The 18,792-nt window shown below is 48.2% G+C and overlaps 1 protein-coding gene across 1 annotated transcript in view; it reads left to right on the forward strand.

Moving 5' to 3' along the window:
• LOC104383481 (cell surface hyaluronidase CEMIP2-like) overlaps window positions 1–18,792 on the forward strand; it is a 57,260-nt gene that overhangs the window by 1,614 nt on the left and 36,854 nt on the right. The window contains exons 3-14 of the mRNA XM_086620185.1: window positions 1,030–1,536; window positions 6,108–6,248; window positions 6,403–6,964; window positions 7,269–7,438; window positions 7,878–8,066; window positions 8,447–8,616; window positions 9,485–9,694; window positions 13,474–13,679; window positions 15,274–15,343; window positions 15,982–16,110; window positions 17,139–17,224; window positions 18,573–18,704. Of these exons, the coding sequence (XP_086476311.1) occupies window positions 1,030–1,536; window positions 6,108–6,248; window positions 6,403–6,964; window positions 7,269–7,438; window positions 7,878–8,066; window positions 8,447–8,616; window positions 9,485–9,694; window positions 13,474–13,679; window positions 15,274–15,343; window positions 15,982–16,110; window positions 17,139–17,224; window positions 18,573–18,704 (2,572 nt within the window). The remainder of the gene's footprint in view (window positions 1–1,029; window positions 1,537–6,107; window positions 6,249–6,402; window positions 6,965–7,268; window positions 7,439–7,877; window positions 8,067–8,446; window positions 8,617–9,484; window positions 9,695–13,473; window positions 13,680–15,273; window positions 15,344–15,981; window positions 16,111–17,138; window positions 17,225–18,572; window positions 18,705–18,792) is intronic.

Below are 18,792 nucleotides of genomic sequence, written 5' to 3' on the forward strand. Positions count from 1 at the left end.
GAAATGAAAGGGAAGGCTGCAGGCACATTCCAGGGCTCCCAGGACGTGACCTCCAGCCTTTAGCAGGATGCTGCTGTGTTAAACCATTAACTATTTCAAACACTTTTGGCAAGATGCAATTAAGTTTTGGGTTCCTTGTCCCTTTTAATTATTAGGCATTTCTTGTGTGTTTGCAGCCCTACTTGTCATGAAGTCCCTGCCTGCTTATGTTGCATTTAATAGTTTTATTGATCAATTCTCAGGATGTATATTGAACCCTGAGACTCAGCCCGGATGAAGGAGAGCTGGGTAGGGCTATTGGCTTAGAAGCAAATTTAAGACCCAGAGAGTCCAGATTCTCCCATACTGGTACCTTCTTGTCCTCAGGATGAAGCTACTGTGTCCTTTGAGCAGCCACAGCTTAACCCTGGTACACCAGGCTAATGGCTTTGATCAGCTGGCAGAGACCAGAGAGATCATCTAGAAAGCAAAACTGAGCCTTTCTTTTAAACCCATCCTACATCTATTGGAAACCCAGAGGCTGTGCTGAGCCCTGGGGCTGGACCCAAAATGCAAACGGCCCAGCAGGAGTGTAAAAGTTTCCTTTGTTAGTCATGTAAGAAAAAGGATTTTATAGTCTTTAATAGAAACTGTTATTTTCTTAATGCTTTTCAGAAAATTTAAATGAAATAGTACATTCTTTTTTGATGATTGGCAGGTTTTTTTAGGAATCTGTGTACTCTGGAGTGTATGTATGCATAGCAAAGGTAGTGTTCCTGAGTGTTACACAAAACATTAGTTTAAATAAAAAATTACAAATAATCATTATTACATTATAGCACCTAAACCCCCGTCTATTGCAAATCTATTGATTTGGCCTGTTGGAACATTCAGTAAGTTTGTCAAAGTAGTGTAGGGGTCTGCACTGTATCCAGGGCTACAGCAGAACGTTGATGAATGTAGAGAGAGATATATGTTAAAGAAACAAATCCACTGGCATTCTTTGCTGTTTATGTTTAATAGGTTTTACTGTATTTATGATTATTTCAGAACATAACCTGAATCCCAACAGTTCCCAACAGTTGTGGGATGTGGATTATGAAAGACTGTTGCACGGTAAGAAAACCCTTCCTGGGACCATGGGCTCATACAAACCCTCCAGCCTGTTCAGGAGCAGCTCTCTCCTAGGTCACCAGGGAAGGAGAAGTTTCCTAAGTCAGAACCTGGGCCAGAAACCACAAGAAGAGCAGTTGTCTTGTGACATGCTTCTTAAACTTTCCAGATATGTTTTAATGGATACCTTTGGACCTAGCTTGGCCTGGAATCTTTTTCGGTTTTATAACTGTGATCGAGAAGTCAACCTGCCCAAAATTCATATCGGTCCTCTCAAGGTGGCCCAGCACAAGGTGAAGCCCTTCTTGCTACGCAAGGTCCTTCGGCTCCTCAGGAATATGGGAGTGATGTCTGAAGCTCAGCAGTCCAAGGCCTTCTCTCTGCTTAAGAAGCAGATGCTTAAACCACGGAAAACACCATTAACGCCCAAAGTGAAACAAAGTGGTAGGTATTTAAGGAGGAGACGGGGTTTTGGTATCTCAAATGCTTTCTGGCTCTTTGCTGTCAGGGCAAGGGGTGCCGCTGAGGGGTGGACATCACTGGGTGCAGTTGGTACGCGGTGGTCCTGTGTCATGCCAGGAGCCGGCACTCGGTGTTCAGGCTGAGCTGGAGCCAGGGCTCGGAGTGCTCAGCCCTACGTGGGGGGTCTGCGATGGGGCGGGTGGGAAGCAGTCGCTGTCTGCGGAAGAGGAGACACTAGGCGAAGGCTGGTACGGGGTGTGGAGGGCAGTGGCCGCAGATGGGCCATTACAGGGAGACAGTCTGTGGGAGTCAGTGCAGGCACTAGAAGCCACGTTGTGGTATCGCGGAGCCCGGCTCGGGGGGGGCTGCCGGGCCCACGGCAGCCCCTGAGCGCAGCCCTAACGCCAGCGTTACTGGGGTGCTGCTCCCCCCAGCCCGGCCGGGCCTCCCAGCTCCCGCCAGGAGCCAGTGTGCTCCGCTCCCCTGCTCCGGGCTGGGAAGTGCAGCTACCCTGTGTCGAAAACGTAAAATGAATTTAAAAAAAAAAAAAGGGGGGGAGAATGACAGGATCTGCGGCTGGGAAGAGGAGAAAAAAATTAATCTTTCTCTTATTTGTTAATTAGCGGTAATGTAGGAGCTAATGGCCCGCGACCTCCGCTTCCAGAACGTGCAGGCGGGTTTGCCCGGGCCGGGCAGCGGCTGTGCAAGGGCGCCGCCTCGCGGCCGGCCGCGGCGCTGCAGGGGGCGGGCGGCGGCGCGGCGGGCGCGGAGGTTTCGGGCAGCCCGGTGCGGGCTGGCGCTGGCCCTGCTCCTGCTGCGAGCGCCCGGGACCCGCACAGCCGGAGCTCCCCGCTCCGTGGGAATCGGGTGTTGCTGAGGGGATGCTGACTCCGCTTCTCCTTCCTTTCGCTGAGGAGTAAGACGGAAGCAGGATGCCGTCTAGCAGAGAGTGTGCCCAGAAAAGGCACTTACTGAGGAAGAACCGCCCTCTCGGCACTCGTGTGCGAGATCCGTATCTGTGGGAAGAGGCGTTTGTGCTTTGGAAGTCAGTTCATCCACCGCTGACTCATTTAGAGCAGCTTTGCTTTCTGCCGTTGCCTTAAAATGAAACCTCGCCCGTCATCGATACTTGTTATGGAATGTTCCGGTCATGTTTGTAGGCAAAGCCTTACAGCCATTGCGACATGCCGAGACACCAGACGGTCGAGGTTGCCTCATACCTGGTAGCCCGTTACAGAAAATGACCCATTCTTGTTTGTTAGAAAAGTGAACTTTAGTTTATAACCAACAATAACACTCGAAGAAGGGTTTAGTTTGGTGGTTTTTTTTTTTTCGTTTGGTTGGTTTGGTTTTTTTTTTTTTTTCCAGGAGGAGTTACACCAGCCGCATGTTTGAGACAGTGAGTGTTAGTCATGATTTCCTACTTGCAGGTGTGAGGATGTTTGGGGATGTTCTTGCACTGCGGATGCGTCCTGTACCCGAGCGCTGTGGTGGGAGCTTCGAAGCAGTGCCGCTGCAAAACAAAAAGCATCTTGAAAAATGAAATCCAGAAAAGAGTGAAAGGAAAACAGTTTAGCTCCCGAGCACCGAACTACAGATTAACAACAGGTGCTTCTGAGTTTTCCTTAAAATGAGGTGGGATTCTTTAGAAAAACTGGATGATACGTCCAGTCTTATTTGCTCTGAAGTTTTCCTCCTCAGACCAGTGAAAACTTAATACAGGGGAAAACAGCACTGAACTCATTCACCTGAAAGTAGTTCTTTCAGAAAAAAGAACCAGTCCAGTGTATTTATGTGGATTTTGAGGTTAGAGAAGGAAAGAGCTTTGAAAGATTTAAACAGTGCTCACAGGTTAAAAAAAAATGTGTTCTTGTTCAGAAAAAGCCCTATGGAAATGGGAGTGACTTGAACTTTGCTAATTGTTCCATAAGGCCTGCACGAAGTTCAGTGCTACCCAAAGCCTGTGTTACGTTTAACTCCACTGTTACTATGTTAGATTAATGATTGTTGCCTTTTATTTAGATTGCAAGGCCATGAAATCCTTTGAACAACGTAAATATTTTAGATAAAGATGTACAAGAGCAAGGGCTCTTCTGCCTCACATTTGGTACTTCTAGAACCCCTGAATGCAGGCAATTTAGTGTGTTTTAAGGCAAAATACTCCTGTTTGTCTTGTCTTGCCTGAAACTTCCACCAGTAGATAAATCTTTCTCCGAAAAATTTAGCACAGCCTACTATACCTCTGATAACAGCTCTGCTTTCCCACGACCTGCGTTCATATATGTCATATTCAGATAAGGAGGAGGCACAACACTGACTAATGCTGCTTTTTTGGAAGGAAAATGACAAAAGCTATTTAAGGCAGGAATAGAAGTGCCAGCACTAAATGGTAGATGAACAGCCGGTAGCAAAGGTGGCAGCTCTAATGTTTCCTTGTATTTATGGAGTATTGAAATGAGGGAGTGTTATCTGGATTTGTTTCTCTAGGCTGGATGCTTATCTCCAGATTCAGCAATACTCTGGGTCCCAGGAAGGGTGTAAGAGAGGGGATGGGTTTTGTTTAGTGCAAGTGAGTGTCGCTCCAGAGCTGTTGTCTGGAGTGCGGGGCACAGCTGTGCCCCTCGCCCAACCCCCTACTTCCAGGCTGTTCCCATATTTTGTCTGACAGCACTTGCTCCTTATTAACATAACTATAGCCTCTTTGTGCCCTCTGTCAGAAGAAATCCTGCACCAGAATAAATTTCGGAGGTGACAGATTGGAACAGTTTGACCAGATGTTGGCACACAAATGTCTCTGAGATCGGCAGCACCTGTGGCTTTGCACCTCTTTGGCTTCAGCCCTGGGCAGGAGCTGGGGTTGGTGTTGTCGCATGCCCACTCGTCCTTTCTGGAGTTTGGACTCTGGAGCAGAGATGAGGGATTGTGTGTGGACTCTGGGAGGGAGAAGGCAGTGGCTGCAGTGACCAGTTACCTGTCTTTATGTGTCCCCAGGAAGCTCAGTTATGCTGTATTTTAGAGCCTGTTAAAAGTGTGATATTCTGGTTCACGAAAAACAAACCAGGGTGTGGTGGTCCTTCTGCAGGCAGTGCCATATGTCCACAGGGCCTGGAGTCCAGACAAGGACCTGTAAAAGCCTGGAACGCAGTCACAGGCCCTGGGAATAAAAGAGCATGGATTTCCTTGAGGCCACATCTTGTCCGAACACCTTCTGAGGCTCTCGCTCTCTTTCAGCGCAGGCTCTGACTGCAGGTGGATTTGGTCAGGTGACAGGAGGTGAGGTGGCAGATACCCCTCTGCTCACCCGCTGTCAGGAGAGCTTTTGCAGCGACCGGGTTACGATGTTGTTTGTAGGTCTGCTGGGCGCGGGACGGCACAGGGCGAAAGACCCCCGTGGGAAAGTGCCAGAGGGGCCAGCTGCCTCCCAAGAGGGGCCGAGGCGTGCCAAGCCTCGGTGACCGCATTGGGGTCTGGGGGCTGGCGCGCCTCAGCCCCCTGCCCTTCTTGCGGAGGCCACTGGTCGCCCAGCCGCACACTTTGCACGGGGCTTTTGAGCCCAGCCGGGCGCTCTGCGGGTCCGCACGGAGGCCCCGGTGCCCTCCCCGGGCTGAGGCTCGCCCCGCTCCCCGCGGCTCCGGCGGGGAGCCCGCAGCGCCCGGGGGCTCAGAGCCGGGGAAGACCTTTGCGTGCGGGCAGCGGGGCTCCCCCCGGCCCAGGGCATCTGGGCGCCCGTCGCAGATATACGTCCAGGCTGGAGGGATCGTCCCCGGCTGGGAGGAGCCAGCGGCTCCGCTGCTGTAAACAGTGCGGGCACCGCCAGCGGTGGGAAGATGGATATAAATAGGGAGGCGGAGGGGAGGCAGCCGGAGCTGAGGAGCGGGAGCTGCCTGCGCCTGCCTGCTCCTGCAGCCGGGGTGCCCAGACGCCCGAGTCGGGAGCTCCCGGGAGGCGGCGTACAAAGTTTGCGACTCGGCGCTGCCGGGGATAGGTAAGCGGTCTTTGCAGCCGAAGTTTGAAACCCGCCGGTGCTTCTCGTCGATCTGCCGCTGGGGTTTTCTCCTCGCCGTCTCTCTGCTCGTACTGCTGTTGTGGTTCCCTCGCCGTGCCCGGGGTTGTCTGGAGCCGGGGAAGGGGGGGATTTGTGTCCTCGGTCTTGCTGGGTTAAGTGAAGGGAAGAAAACAAAACAAAACAAAACAAAAACAAACAACCAACCATCAGAAGCGAAATGTGTCTTTGCGCCGGCTCCGTGCAAAGCCGCGGCGAAGGAGCGGGCGCGGCGCACGTGTTGCGGGCGGGGGCTGCCCCGCGGCTGCGGGCAGCAGGTAGCGGCTGCGGCGGCGCCCGGGACGCGCCGGCTGCGGGGAGCTGCGGGGAGCCGCGGCTCCTCCTGCCCTTCGCGCCGGAACCGGAGCCGGTCCCGGTCCCGGCGCCACCGCGGGACGCGTCGGGGAGCAGCGAGCGGCGTCAGCGCATCAGGTCGGTACCGCGCCCCTCCGCGCCCTCCCGCGGCCCTCCGCGCGCCGCCGCCGCTGCCGCCGCCATCCGTCTCTTGCAGGGCCCTGCCCGGAGGCCGCCCCGCACCTCGCCCCGTGGCGACCCGGCTCCGACACCCGCCGCGCCGCCGTGGTGGGCCGGGGGGCGGCCCTGCGCCTCGAGAGCTCCGCCGCCTTCCACTCGCTCGTCATCCGCGACGGAGGTAAGCGGGGCCGCCCGCGCCCTCGGGGCCGCCGGCTGCGCCCGGAGCCCGGGCGCTGCGGGGGGCGGCCCGGCTGTGCCTGCCGGCGAGTGCCGCTTCCAGCCCCCGGCGGTGCGCGCCCCCGACCCCTCGCTCCTCTCCCCTCGCCCGCCAGGGAGGCTGGTGTTCGCCGACCGCCCCCACGGGCCGCCCATCACCCTGCGGGCCCGCTACATCCTCATCCACGACGGCGGGGAGCTGCACATCGGCTCGGAGCGCTGCCCCTACCGCTCGCGGGCCACCATCTCGTTGTACGGGCGAGCCGCCGAGGGGGCGGCCGTGGAGGGCTTCGGGCAGAAGTTCGTGGGCGTGGGTCGCGGCGGCGTCCTGGAGCTGCACGGCCGGCGGCCCCGCTCCTGGACCCTCCTGGACAAAACCCTGCACCCCGGCGGGCTCCGCCACGGCCCCTACTCCTCCGAGAAGCGGTGGGGCAGCCGCGGGCTCAACCTCCGCGTCCTGGACGCCGGCACGGCGCGGGTGCTGGCGGCGGGGCGCTTCGACACCCACCTGCAGCCCGGCGAGTGCCGGCGGCTGCGCGCCTTCCTGGCCCGGCAGGCCCCCGGCAGGGTGGTGGCGGCCGCCGTGGGGGACTCGGCCGCCCGCAGCCTCACGCTGGAGACGCGGCTGCTGCTGCGGGACCGCCTCGGCAGCAGGCACATCGCCCGCCTGGGCTACAGGTGAGGCGGGCGCGGGGCGGGGCGGCGGGCGCGGGGCGGGGGGGCCGGGCCGGGCCCGCGGCGCCACCATGGACAGCTCCGCGCTGCCGGGCCGCGCCCGCCCGGGGCTCGCCCCGACGGAGGGGCGCGACCCGGGGCTCGGTGGAGGGTTCGGGCAGGGATCCGGCGCGCACCTCGGGCAGGGGGACGGAGGGATAGAGGGGGAGGAGGCGCGCGGCCCTGCGGCCTCCCCTCCTGCCCGAGCTCTTTGGGGGATGGAGGTTTCGGGATGTCACTTGTTTCGCTCTGTCCCGGTCTCCTTCAGGCAGCCCTGGGCGCTGGTGGGGATCCTCGGAGGGGATCGGCTTTCCACAGCAGAAGATAAGCGGGAGTATCACGGGAATGGAACAACGGGGTTAGCCGTAGCCCAAAGAGATTTCCTCACCTACGACGGCACCCGTTTTACTGTTACTGCTTTCAGTGGATGGATAAAAGGTTGTCTTCCCTCACATTTGCTTGTCTTCTGTTGCTTTGCTTTGCTTTTTCTGACTAAGGGGAGTCTGAACAGTGCAATGATAACAGTACTGTAGTGCTCACGTGGACAGTCACCAAACTCACAAAGTAACGTTTTAGCTGCCGACAAAGAGATGGCACTGACATACTTAATCATAGAATCGTAGAATGGTTTGGGTTGGAAGGGACCTCAAAGATCACCTAGTTCCAACCCCCCTGCCATGGGCAGGGAAACCCTCCACTACACCAGGTTGCCCAAAGCCTCATCCAACCTGGCCTTGAACACTTCCAGGGATGGGGTGGAGCAATTCTCTCTCTCACACACTTATCTAAGTAGAAATTAAACTGATATGCTCTTTGGCTAATTGCATGATTCTGTTCATGTGCAACTGTAAAAATAATTGATTGCTTCATTTTTCAGGGGTGCCTCATAATGGATTTAAAGTGGAAGTGTCCAAAGGAATAATTCTTCACTTGGTGGATGACGTTACAAGTTGGTTACCTGGTGACCGAATTGTCGTTGCCAGTACAGATTATTCTATGCATCAGGCTGAAGAGTTTAATCTCCTTCCTTGCCCTGAATGTGAAAGTAATCAAGTGAAAATTGATGGTATGAAATATTTTTGTGAAGCTGCCCATTTGTGGTACATATTTACATTGTCTCATCTTTTACATTCTACTTTTACTTGTCTTTTTACCTAGTTTTTGTCCCATAAACACATGGGCACATATGAGGGATGAAGGCCCCAATATTGTATTGGGACGAAAGTTTGATCAGAGGCAGCAGTCCTTTGTAGAGCCAGGGGAAGTGCTGATGTACTCTGGGATCAGATACTAACAACTGAGCACGTCCTCAGACTTGGTGATTGCTTAAATGAAAGGTGTGCACTTGCTTAAGAACACTGTGATAATAAAGATGCTATGCTCACCTTGATTTGCTCACCTTGGTTTCTGATTTGCTATGCTCACCTTGGTTTCTGATTTTTACAGGCAGCCCACTTTATCTTCATATTGGAGAAGTCATAGATGGTGTCGATATGAGGGCAGAGGTTGGTCTTCTGACTAGAAATATACTTATTCAAGGAGAAATGGAAGACTCGTGTTATGGACAAAATCAATGTCAGTTTTTCTCCTTTGACACATTTGGAGGACATGTTAAAGTGAGTAATTTTTAGTGCATATGCCTGTAGGTGGTTTCAGATTTGTTTCTTTCCTGGTTTCTAAACAAGCAAACATAATGCATGAAACTGCCATTGTGTCTGGGGGGAAAAGTATGCTTGGCTATGAAGAAGGGTAAATTATGTTGGCTGGTTTTGCAAAACTAGACTTGCAATGAGACTGTACCGTTTTCTTCACCACGTGTGCGAAAATGTACCCTTCCCTGGGCTAGAGAGGAGTTTTCAGTGTCGTCGCTGTCAGTAGGGTCAGTGTGAGGCTACAGAGTTCACGAGATGTCACTGAAGAAATTGTGCTTCCTGCAGAGCAAACCCACTCCCTCCATGGCTCAGAGAAGTGCTGGGTCTCACCCTGTTGTGCTTTGCCTCCTCTTATTGTCCCATGTGTTCTTGGTGTCAGTGCAAAGTTTTGCTGTTGCAGAGGCTTTGTGTAAAATTACTCCTCCACCCCTTGATGGAAAACGGGGAGCTGTGGAGGTCTCACCTAAAATCACTTGACAGAGATAAAGTTGCCAGGAAATAGAGCCTGGTGGTAAACATTACTCCTTTCTGTGGCTGGCAGGAGCACCTTGTCCGTAGCTATGTCGCACACGACTATTGCTAAATACTGCGCAAGGTGTTTAGTGACTGTTCCTTGGCAACCCCGTGCTTGTAGGTGTGCAGCCGCTGACACGCTGCTCTGTGGGTGCTGCCCTGCTGCGAGTCGGAGCAGGGAGCTGGCACCTCCTCCTGGGATCAGGCCCTGCTTTACTCTGCAAACGTATTGCCTAATGAGAAGAAAAAAAAAGGTGTTTTTCCTTTTGCCTGTGTTTATATTGTAATGCCTTACTTGGATCTACATTTGTCTCAACAGATCCTAAGGAATTTTAGCTCTGTTCACATGTCAGGAGTGGAATTAAAAAATATGGGGCAGCAAATCCTGGGCAGTTACCCTGTGCATTTTCACTTGGCTGAGGACGTGGATGAGAGAGGAGGATACGAGCGCCCGACGTACCTTGATAACCTGGCTATCCACCACTGCTTCTCTAGGTGTGTTGCCATACATGGAACTCATGGCCTTCTGGTAGGAGACATATTTTATTAGTACCAGTTCATTTCTTTGCTTAGGCACTACTAAACAGTAAGAGCTGTTTGTGATGCAGAGAGAAATCAGAACATTGAAACAAGGCATCTTTTCCCCAAGAAATGTCCTGACTTGTCAACTTTGTTTGCCTGGTGTTCAGGTTAGGACTGTTGCTCTGGTAGTGCAGCCCTTTGAAATGAATTTCAGGTTCTTAGTATTACCTAATTAATATTGTTCTATAATGTGATCAGATGTAGTGATATCTTTGCCATGTTGTTCTAGACAGTTTGTGATAATAGGAACTTTCATTTAAAATGAAGACAATGGCCCTTTAATGGCTTGGCTGAAGCAACAGACCTTTAGTTTGCAAATGAGATACCAAAGACAGGGGTTGTTCAAGTCAGAGCAATGTGAAATATATCCAGAAATATTCACATGACAAAGGGAATGAAATACGAGAGGGACAGACCCAAACGGCCGCTTCAGTGCCAGAAAAGCCCTCAGGAACTTGGCTTTGACCTGGATCCTCACAAGGGCATTGTGGAGATGAACTTAAAAAAAACCCCAAACAAACCACAAAAAAGCCATACATTTCCCAGCTGGAAAAGACAGATTCCTGCTCCAGTCCGGACACGTCCTGTGGCTGTGTGCTCTGCAGGATCCCGAATGGTGTTTTGGTGTCTGTGGACATTTCCTCATTCACCTGATGTGTGCTCAGGCAGGGATACTCCCTGAACTATCCGTGAACTCCTGTGTTTTTCATGACAACTTTTTCTCAACCCTGGCCATAAAGCTGTGTAAGGCATGACATAGATGCACTCTGGTGGGACCCTTGTGTGAAAGAACCCCCCCGAAAGGATGTATTCCTGAAAATGTGAGGGTGGACTTGTGCAACTGAGAGCCCTTTTCATGTATCCTAAACTGGGTTTTATTGTCCAGATCACTCAAAATTATTGATTTCCTTCTCATATATGTGATTCACTCTGACTGTAGAGCCAACTTTTGTGTACAGAGCCCTTAGGTGACAGGAGACTCCCCCAGTATGTGTGGATACAGTTTAACTCCCTTTTTCTTCCTGTTGGTATTAAACTTCTAGAATTGAAGGAACTTGCCTGTGATGAAAAATTAAGCCTTATGGTAAAAACTCTTGCTCTTTATCAGAAGTGAGGTTGTCCAGGATTTATATGAATGTGTGGGCTGTAATAGTTGTGAAATTAAGAACCCAAGTGTGAGATCCAGCAGCACCCCTGCATGTGACTGCTGAGGGCTTCGAGTCCATGAATCAGTGAACAGATTTTATAGCAGGGGTTAAATATATAATTCTATGTAAGAATCATGTGGTTTCGGTATAGTCATTAAGATAAAGAGAATTAAAATGTGATAAAAAATCTTGCTTTAAAATAAATTAAAATAATTTTTGGTTCCAAAGAACAGCATGTATATCAGAGAAAAGCAGTTAAGTAACATAGATGGGTACTCTTTTTAGCATCAGATCATGAAGCTTCAGCCTTTGAGGCAGAATAAACCAGATAGGTGGGTTTTTCCACCTCCTGCCTTGAGGGTTTAGAGGATGTAATGGTAGAAGTATGTTACAGGAGTGCTGTGGTTTGTGCTTTGCCGTGTACGGGTCACGCAGTGCTGTCTGTGAGGCCCTTTTCCCGTCTGCTGCTCCCCTGTGCCAAGCTTGTGCCGCTTTGCCAGTTGATGGTGGCGGCACACGCAGCATGGGTTACTGTCCCTGGCTGGGACGCAGGCTGGGACGTGCCTCTCGCTGCCCTGGCACGCGTCAGGCGAGCGCGGGCTACTGTAGTCCTTCACGTATAATGTGTCAGTACATAAAGGTCACTTATATTGTGTTGCTGAACTATATATAATTCAGTGTTTAGAAGCATCTTAGTCATCCGGTGTTGGACACGCCGGCGGGGCCGTAGCCTGCGTCGTGGACGGCCTTTAACGCTGACACATACAGTAATATGCTACTGTCACAGTGCCGTGGGTGGGCTCTCCTTCCCAGGCTTTGAGTTTCTGTCTCTGATATGCCAGAATCAATCAGCGGCATGGGCCCTTATCTCCTGGTGCAAGTGTAAATGATCTTTAAATTACGTTATTTCTAGTTAGGAGAGTGGTCAATATAGTTTTGTGTATGGAAGTTTTCTGGGCTTCCATGATTTTCTGCAGCTGTGACTAATCACATTAATTAAAGCTAAAATCTGGTTTTGGATACAAGGCTGTTTTTTAATGCAGCTGTCTGAAGCACAGGTTAGCCAAACTTCAGCTAAGTTCAGAAGAATGAAACTCTACAATTGAAATGCTGCTTAAAACAGCTAGCAGTTTGCTGTTACAGTTTCTTTCCAAAAATAGTCCTCCGTGGCCTCCTTAGCGCAGCTTCTGCCCATCGTTTGGAAGAGTAGAAGTAGCCAGGCTTACTGTTCTTAGCAGGCTGGCAAGGGCGCTTGCATTTTTATCTAAATCCACTTCCTATCTGTATTTCCAAGACTCAGCTGGCAGGATCACGTTCAGTGTCGCTGCATGTAGGTTCTCTGTTACCCACCTTGGAGCTCACTCCAAACTGTTTCACCTGCGTGTAGGGCCTCAGTGGATTTCCAAAACTATCTCGGTTAGGAGCTGGGTACCTGGTTGTGTTGTGCCTTGTTTTTAACTCTCTCTCAAACACCTCATTAAGGCAGAAACAAGAGCAGCAGATGACAAGTTTGAGGGGTAAATGCCAGGAAAACAACAAAACCCATTAGAGAGATACCTATGGGGGCTATACTGTTTCTCACTCCAGATGTTATGTACGGTTGCAGCCCATTAAGGGGAAATCACAGCATATGAATCTGAAATGGATTTCGTTCAAGTGTCCCTCTGTATAGAGAAATAACCAAGTAGGTTAATATTAGTTAATCTTGCAGTCTTACATGGACATAACTCTGACGTCAACAGGAATTTTGTATGCCTGAAGAGTGACTAAATGTGCTGACAGGGATCATTTGAGCACAAAGTTAAAGTTTCAGTAAGATTTAGTACCAAATAGCTGGTATTTTAACTAGCCTGATTTAGTATTTACATTTAAAAGAAGGATTTCCGAATTTGTCTTCCTAAGACTGTACATCAAAGGAGGCTTGTGCTAAGTCCTCTTGGTCAAATTAGGGTTTAATGCAACATCCCTGTGCATGTCAGTTAATCTTAAATAGGCTGAAACAGTAAAGTACTATCTCTGCCCAAGCTGATCATTACAGGGATGACGTGGACCTGCACCTTCTGAGAGTGGAAGAGAAAGAACAGAGACATTGTTAATATAAATTACTTTTAAAGAATGTCTTATTTTATTTGGGAAGTGTTGCAGTCATTAAAATCTCTGGATTAAGCAGGCTAGCTCGTTGGTTTATCATGCAAGACACATTATCTTTATGCAGATATTTACTCCAAGACACATGAAGATATTTACTCCATGATGCTGAATTTAATATTCTCTCCTAGAGCTGAGGGCAGTTTTAAATCCAGTATTTTGCAATTTTCCCTTAATTATGCATGTGATCTTCCTCAGAGTAATTTTAATAGCAGTTTTGCTGTATAAGTAGATCAGTCCACAGTTGTGCAAACTACATGTAGCTCAAGTTAGCTCCAGGACTGAGGCCCACAGAGGCACTGCTCGCCGTGCAGAGGGGTGGCAAAACCACTCTATGAGTGTTTTAGAATTTATTGATAAGCCAAGTGCATCAGTTATAGTTCCTACTGCTGTTAGCATTGCAATCTATGGCCTATATACTTTTTTCCAGGTAAAAGACACCATTGGCTATGACACTCTGGGGCACTGTTTCTTCCTTGAAGATGGGACGGAGCAACGCAACACATTCTATCACAATTTGGGCCTCCTGACAAGGTCAGGAACGATCTTGCCTTCGGATCGCAATGAGGCTATGTGCCTCTCCATCCGCAGCCACGTCTACGGGAATTACGTTCCTGTGCCGAGCACTGACTGCATGTAAGTGCTCTGGGAGCTGTAGTCTGGTTTCGCTCTAAAATTACGCTTTCTAGCTGGGTCCCAAAGAATGCTGTGGTGAAATGAAACTTTTAAAAGGTGCTACTTGATATTAAATAAAAAATGATAACTTTTTCTTTCTATCATTTCTCATTTCACAATAATTTAGCTATTTGATGATGTTTTGCATGTGAAGATTGTCCCTTAACACCTGCACGAATCCTAAGCAAAGAATATTTGCTTCTGGTTATTCCCATTGCTGTTTCCTGAGAATCAAAAATAGGCTAGAGAACTTTGCTCATTTCTGAACCCCTTTCCATTCTTTTTAAGTAGGATCTTAAAGGCTCCATGAAATCCATCTGGTAAATGCAAGTCAGTTCAGCCCTGGTATAGGCTGACAGAAATATCACTTACTACAAAGGCAGGTTTTTGCCTTTTCTCAGCAGGGCTGAATTGGGGCTGGAGCATCTAGAATAAATTGATCAATAGTACATGAGTGCAGGAATATCTAGAGTACTTCAGGAGATTTAGGGAGAATGTGGAGATTAGCATAAACTACAGTGAGCATCATTTAACAATAAACAATATCCTGATATAGCTGACCCAAGTTAGCTTCTATTTTGGAGACTGATGAGCTGTAACATGGGCACTTGGGGGAATACAAATACTTGCCTGGCTATTGTTTGCGAGTGAGAACATAGTTTAGCCAAGAAAAATTGTATTTTAATGTTTTCTGGAAAAGGATCCAGTGGCTGAACCCTACATATTTTAATTTGCATAAATAATCCAACGGAATTGTTGTTGTTGAAATTCTAAGGTTGCTTGATGGTTAATACTGATTTTTTTCCACCTACTTAGTGGTGTGAATTCTTGATTATGTAATAAAGGTAGATAAAAAATTATTGAGGTTTTCTGCTTAGAATGAGCAAATTAATTAGTATGACCATGAAAAAAGTTTTACAGTGTTTTTACATATGGTCTTTATTACTGCAAAAGATGTTATCAAATGAAGTGAGACAACATTATAATATTTTCATAGCTATATCTGGCTTCTGTTTGTGCCTGTACTGATCTTTCCTCTGAAGCAAGAACTCCTTATTTGAACAAATGTCAAAATAACATCTCCTTAATCTCCTACTTAACGAGCGATTTGCGACTTGCAAGGACATTTGTTTTGTTCTCCATGTAGAAGCTTCAAAAACCTATACAGAATCCTGTACCTCCTGCCATTGCCCCTGAACTTCCAAATAACAACCCCAAAATTCACTTTTCAGATGTTTTCCAAAGCTGCTTAACTTAAGAAAAAAAGAATTTAAAAAAATACACTGGGTTTCCTTAAGCAGCATTTAACAGAGCATGGATTTTGTGTTAACCATCTCATATAATTTACAATAGGTTCAGCATGTGGTTCCATAAATGAACATGTCTGACATCACTGGATGGTTTCTTTTTCCTTAAAGAGTATCATTAAAAACTCCATTGTGTGGAGTTTTAAAGTCAACAGGAGAGTTGTGACTCAAGTCCAGTGCAGTGCTATGAAAACGTATCCCTTCCTGTTTGGTAACTGCTCAGGATCATTTTGATTTTGATTTTTCAGGGCTGTCAGCACATTCTGGATTGCAAATCCGAACAACAACTTAATAGAGAATGCAGCAGCAGGCGCCCAGGTAAAATCATTTAACAGCAGGAGCTATACTTTGCCTCCAGGTCCCATATATTCTATTGATGCCATTAGTGTGAGGGCAATGAATTTTTAGTAAGCCATCATAAAATTTGGATATGTATTTCTGCAACCTTTGTCTCTGTTAAGAAGAAATATTTGCTTGCAGTTCTCACATTGGTATCTCTCACGACCTCGGTGGGAAGTGGTGTGTGGTGTCTCTTAGCAAATGATGATTTTTATTAGTAGTTTATAGTTAAGTGCCCTATAAAATGTTACATATTTATATATAAATATATACTCTCTTCTTGTTCTTATCTCTGATATTTACCCAAATTATGTTTGTGTTTAATGTGCCTGTGTAGAGACAGCTATGTTTTCTAATAAACTACCTGAATTTCACCCACAATATATGCATTTTTAAAACCTATGTGTGTGCTCTGGGGACCCACTGTCAGAGGATAGCCAGAGGATAAGTCGGGAGGTGTAGGAGTATGGGCTGGTGTGTGTCCACTGGGACTCGCACGTGTTTGGCAGGCTCACATTAGGAATCTGGCCAGCATAAAGGGAAACCCTAAGTCCCCAAGGACAACCTGCGTCATTAATTATAGCGTCCCTTTTCTCAGACCTTCCTTTGTCTTTTAGGATGTCGGCATATGGTACATCTTCCACCGGGTTCCAACTGGACAGTCGGAGGGGCAATATCCAGAGGGACAGGCTGAACATACCCCCTTGGGAGTATTTTACAACAACAGAGTCCACTCCAATTTCAAGGCACGTGGATGAATTTTATATCTTCCTATCAATAAAATAGTTTGACGTAGGGCTGACCGTGTGTGGTGCTCTAAAACCAGATGATCATGGATGTCTTACATTGTGGTAGTGGTCTTTTAACACTATATCAAGAGACAATCAACTTTTTGGGTTGGTGCTCTTTCTAATGACCAAAGAGGGAGCTGAGCAGACTGGGGCTCCCATTTCAGGTACTCCAGTTGGGTGCCTGTGTTAGAGGGGATATGCCCAGGCCATAGATACACTTACTGCTAAGTGAGATTTAAGGAACAACAGGCAGGACCTTCAGCAGTGTTGTTGGCCACAGTGGTGCAAGAATACAGGGGGATGAGCAAAAGTTATTTGTGCCAGGGCATGCTCATCACCTTTGAAAAACGAGACCAAAAATTCAAGGATAATGCCAAGAAAAACACTTTCCCCAAAACATACTGTTGACATGAGAACTTAACCTGTAAGCTATAAAAAGCATTTATAACTTGTTTCTCAGGATTCTAGATTGAAATCAGTGCTGTTCTCTGCGCCTTGTATATTTTACATCTTGGTCCATGACAGCTGCTGTTCTCTCCCAAAGTCTTTCACTTGGCTACAGCAGCTCATGTTCTCTTTTGACTGTCGGGGGACTCGTCGCTCGTTATTTAAAGCCTTACTTCTTAACAACACTCTTTTTCCAAAAAGTTATCAAGAGCTTGGCAGAGTCCCTTATTGCTTTCTGTGAGGGGGAGAGAGAGAGAGTGGGAGTTCAGTGCCTTGCTTTGGGTCAGAAGACAGCCCAAGATGCTGATGGATAACATATGGCAGGGCAGGCTTTGTCCTGACTTCAGCATGCTACATCCCATGCTAGTGTCATGCTGAGTGGTGCCAAGTGACACCGAAAGAGAAGAGCAAGCCCAGACTGCAGGCGCTCACTGTACCTGTACGTGTTGGCTGCCCATGTTCATTGATAAAAATCTGGGATCTCTGGTCTCTGTTGGATGGGCTGTTCAAATAACTGAAGTTGCACACATTTTCAGGCTGGTTTGTTTATTGGAAAAGGAGTAAAGACAACGAGAGCCAGCGCTGAAGATCCCAGAGAGTATCTCACTGTCAATAATGCCAGGTAAGCACATGCTGTATGGCTAAGTATTTTGGATAGTTTTATTGCTTCTTGGCTTCTGCATTGTATTTAGCAGATCATTAATGCCTCATTATGGCTGGAGCATCTGAAAAAACCGCACAAGCTATCTCTGATGTGCAGAGGCAAATACTTCATAGCTAAGCACTGAATTGTTTGTGTTGCTGCTGACCAAAAATTGTACACATGCACTGGGGATTATGAGGACTAAGCACTGAAGCACGTGAAAGGGGATCCAAATCCCATTATTCCATTAGCAGGTTTGTAAACTCCAACATTCCTTATTAATTACTTAGAAGAACTTACATCTGAAAGATGATGTAAGAGACTGCTGAGACTAGTCTAGGATTAACGAATAAAATAAAGTGGCCTCAAAGCTTTTTGTCAGCTGCTTTAAAATTCCTGAGCTTCCTTTCATAGAGTGGAAGCAGGTAAATTAAGGCCATTTTCTTGCTCAGTGCAGCCCTATGGGCCTGTTTGAGGAGGATGTGGCAGAAGTCAGCCCCTGCTCTCAGCTGAACCTGAAAAAAAAAGGCTTTTTCTCCTCCTCCATCACACTCTCTCAGTGCTCCCGTGCGGCTGAAAGGAAGGGACGACTTTGTCTCCCTTTGTGAGACTTCACTGCTCTGGCCAAGCCCTTGGGCACTGAGGTGGCACATCGCTCAGGACATCAGCTGGAAGAAGCAGGAGGTGAGGATAGACTCAGAAAAAGCACTGCTGACTTTTTTTTCCAAACACAGCACAAGTCTACCATTAACAGCCAGCGTGGTGAGAAATAGCCTGAAAGTAATTGAGAAGTGCCCAATTGCCAAGGCGAATCCTTTTTTGTATGACAGCAGAGATAGAAGCATGTGGAGGTCTGGTCTGTACATGCAAGGAAAGCAGCTCCTATTATGCTGTTATCTTTGCTGAACGAGATTCTTGAAAGTGCCTAATTGATCTTGTAGCATCAGTCCAGGAATTCTCAATGGGCCTTGTAAGGACAATTATGAAAGGACCCAAGTGACTTGGGAAAAATGTTTCCTATGCCTCTAAATCACACTGAATCAAATTAAGGAGTAACTGTGGGCCCGTTGAAGTCTAGCAAGAAATCTTCTGTTGATTTCATCGAGGCCAGAATTTCAACCTTATGAATGTTTCTTGTTTTCTGCTTTGTACCAAAGCACAGAGATGAAATCGAGCTAATAGCCTGACTCTGATCCGGAGCATATCACCTTTTTAGGCCCATCACATGAATATTCGGAAGCCAGATGAGGTCTGCCAGGCACAACCTCCTCTGTCTGAGGTCGGTTCCTGTGTCTCCTATGCTCCATTAACTAAGCTTCTTCTTCAGGTTTCACCCACATCAAGATGCTGATCCTGAAAAGCCGCGAGTTCCTGCCGTGATTGATGGTCTTATTGCTTTTAAAAATAATGACCATGGGGCCTGGGCCAGGGGCGGCGACATTATTTTCCGCAACTCGGGGTAGGTTACTGTAATTACGTGTTATATCATTCCCCTCGCAGCAGACATAAATAGGTCTGTAGGCCAAACTCACCACAGACATTCCTCG

The sequence above is a fragment of the Tauraco erythrolophus genome, chromosome 14 (assembly GCF_009769465.1).
Source record: "Tauraco erythrolophus isolate bTauEry1 chromosome 14, bTauEry1.pri, whole genome shotgun sequence".
Taxonomy (NCBI): domain Eukaryota; kingdom Metazoa; phylum Chordata; class Aves; order Musophagiformes; family Musophagidae; genus Tauraco; species Tauraco erythrolophus.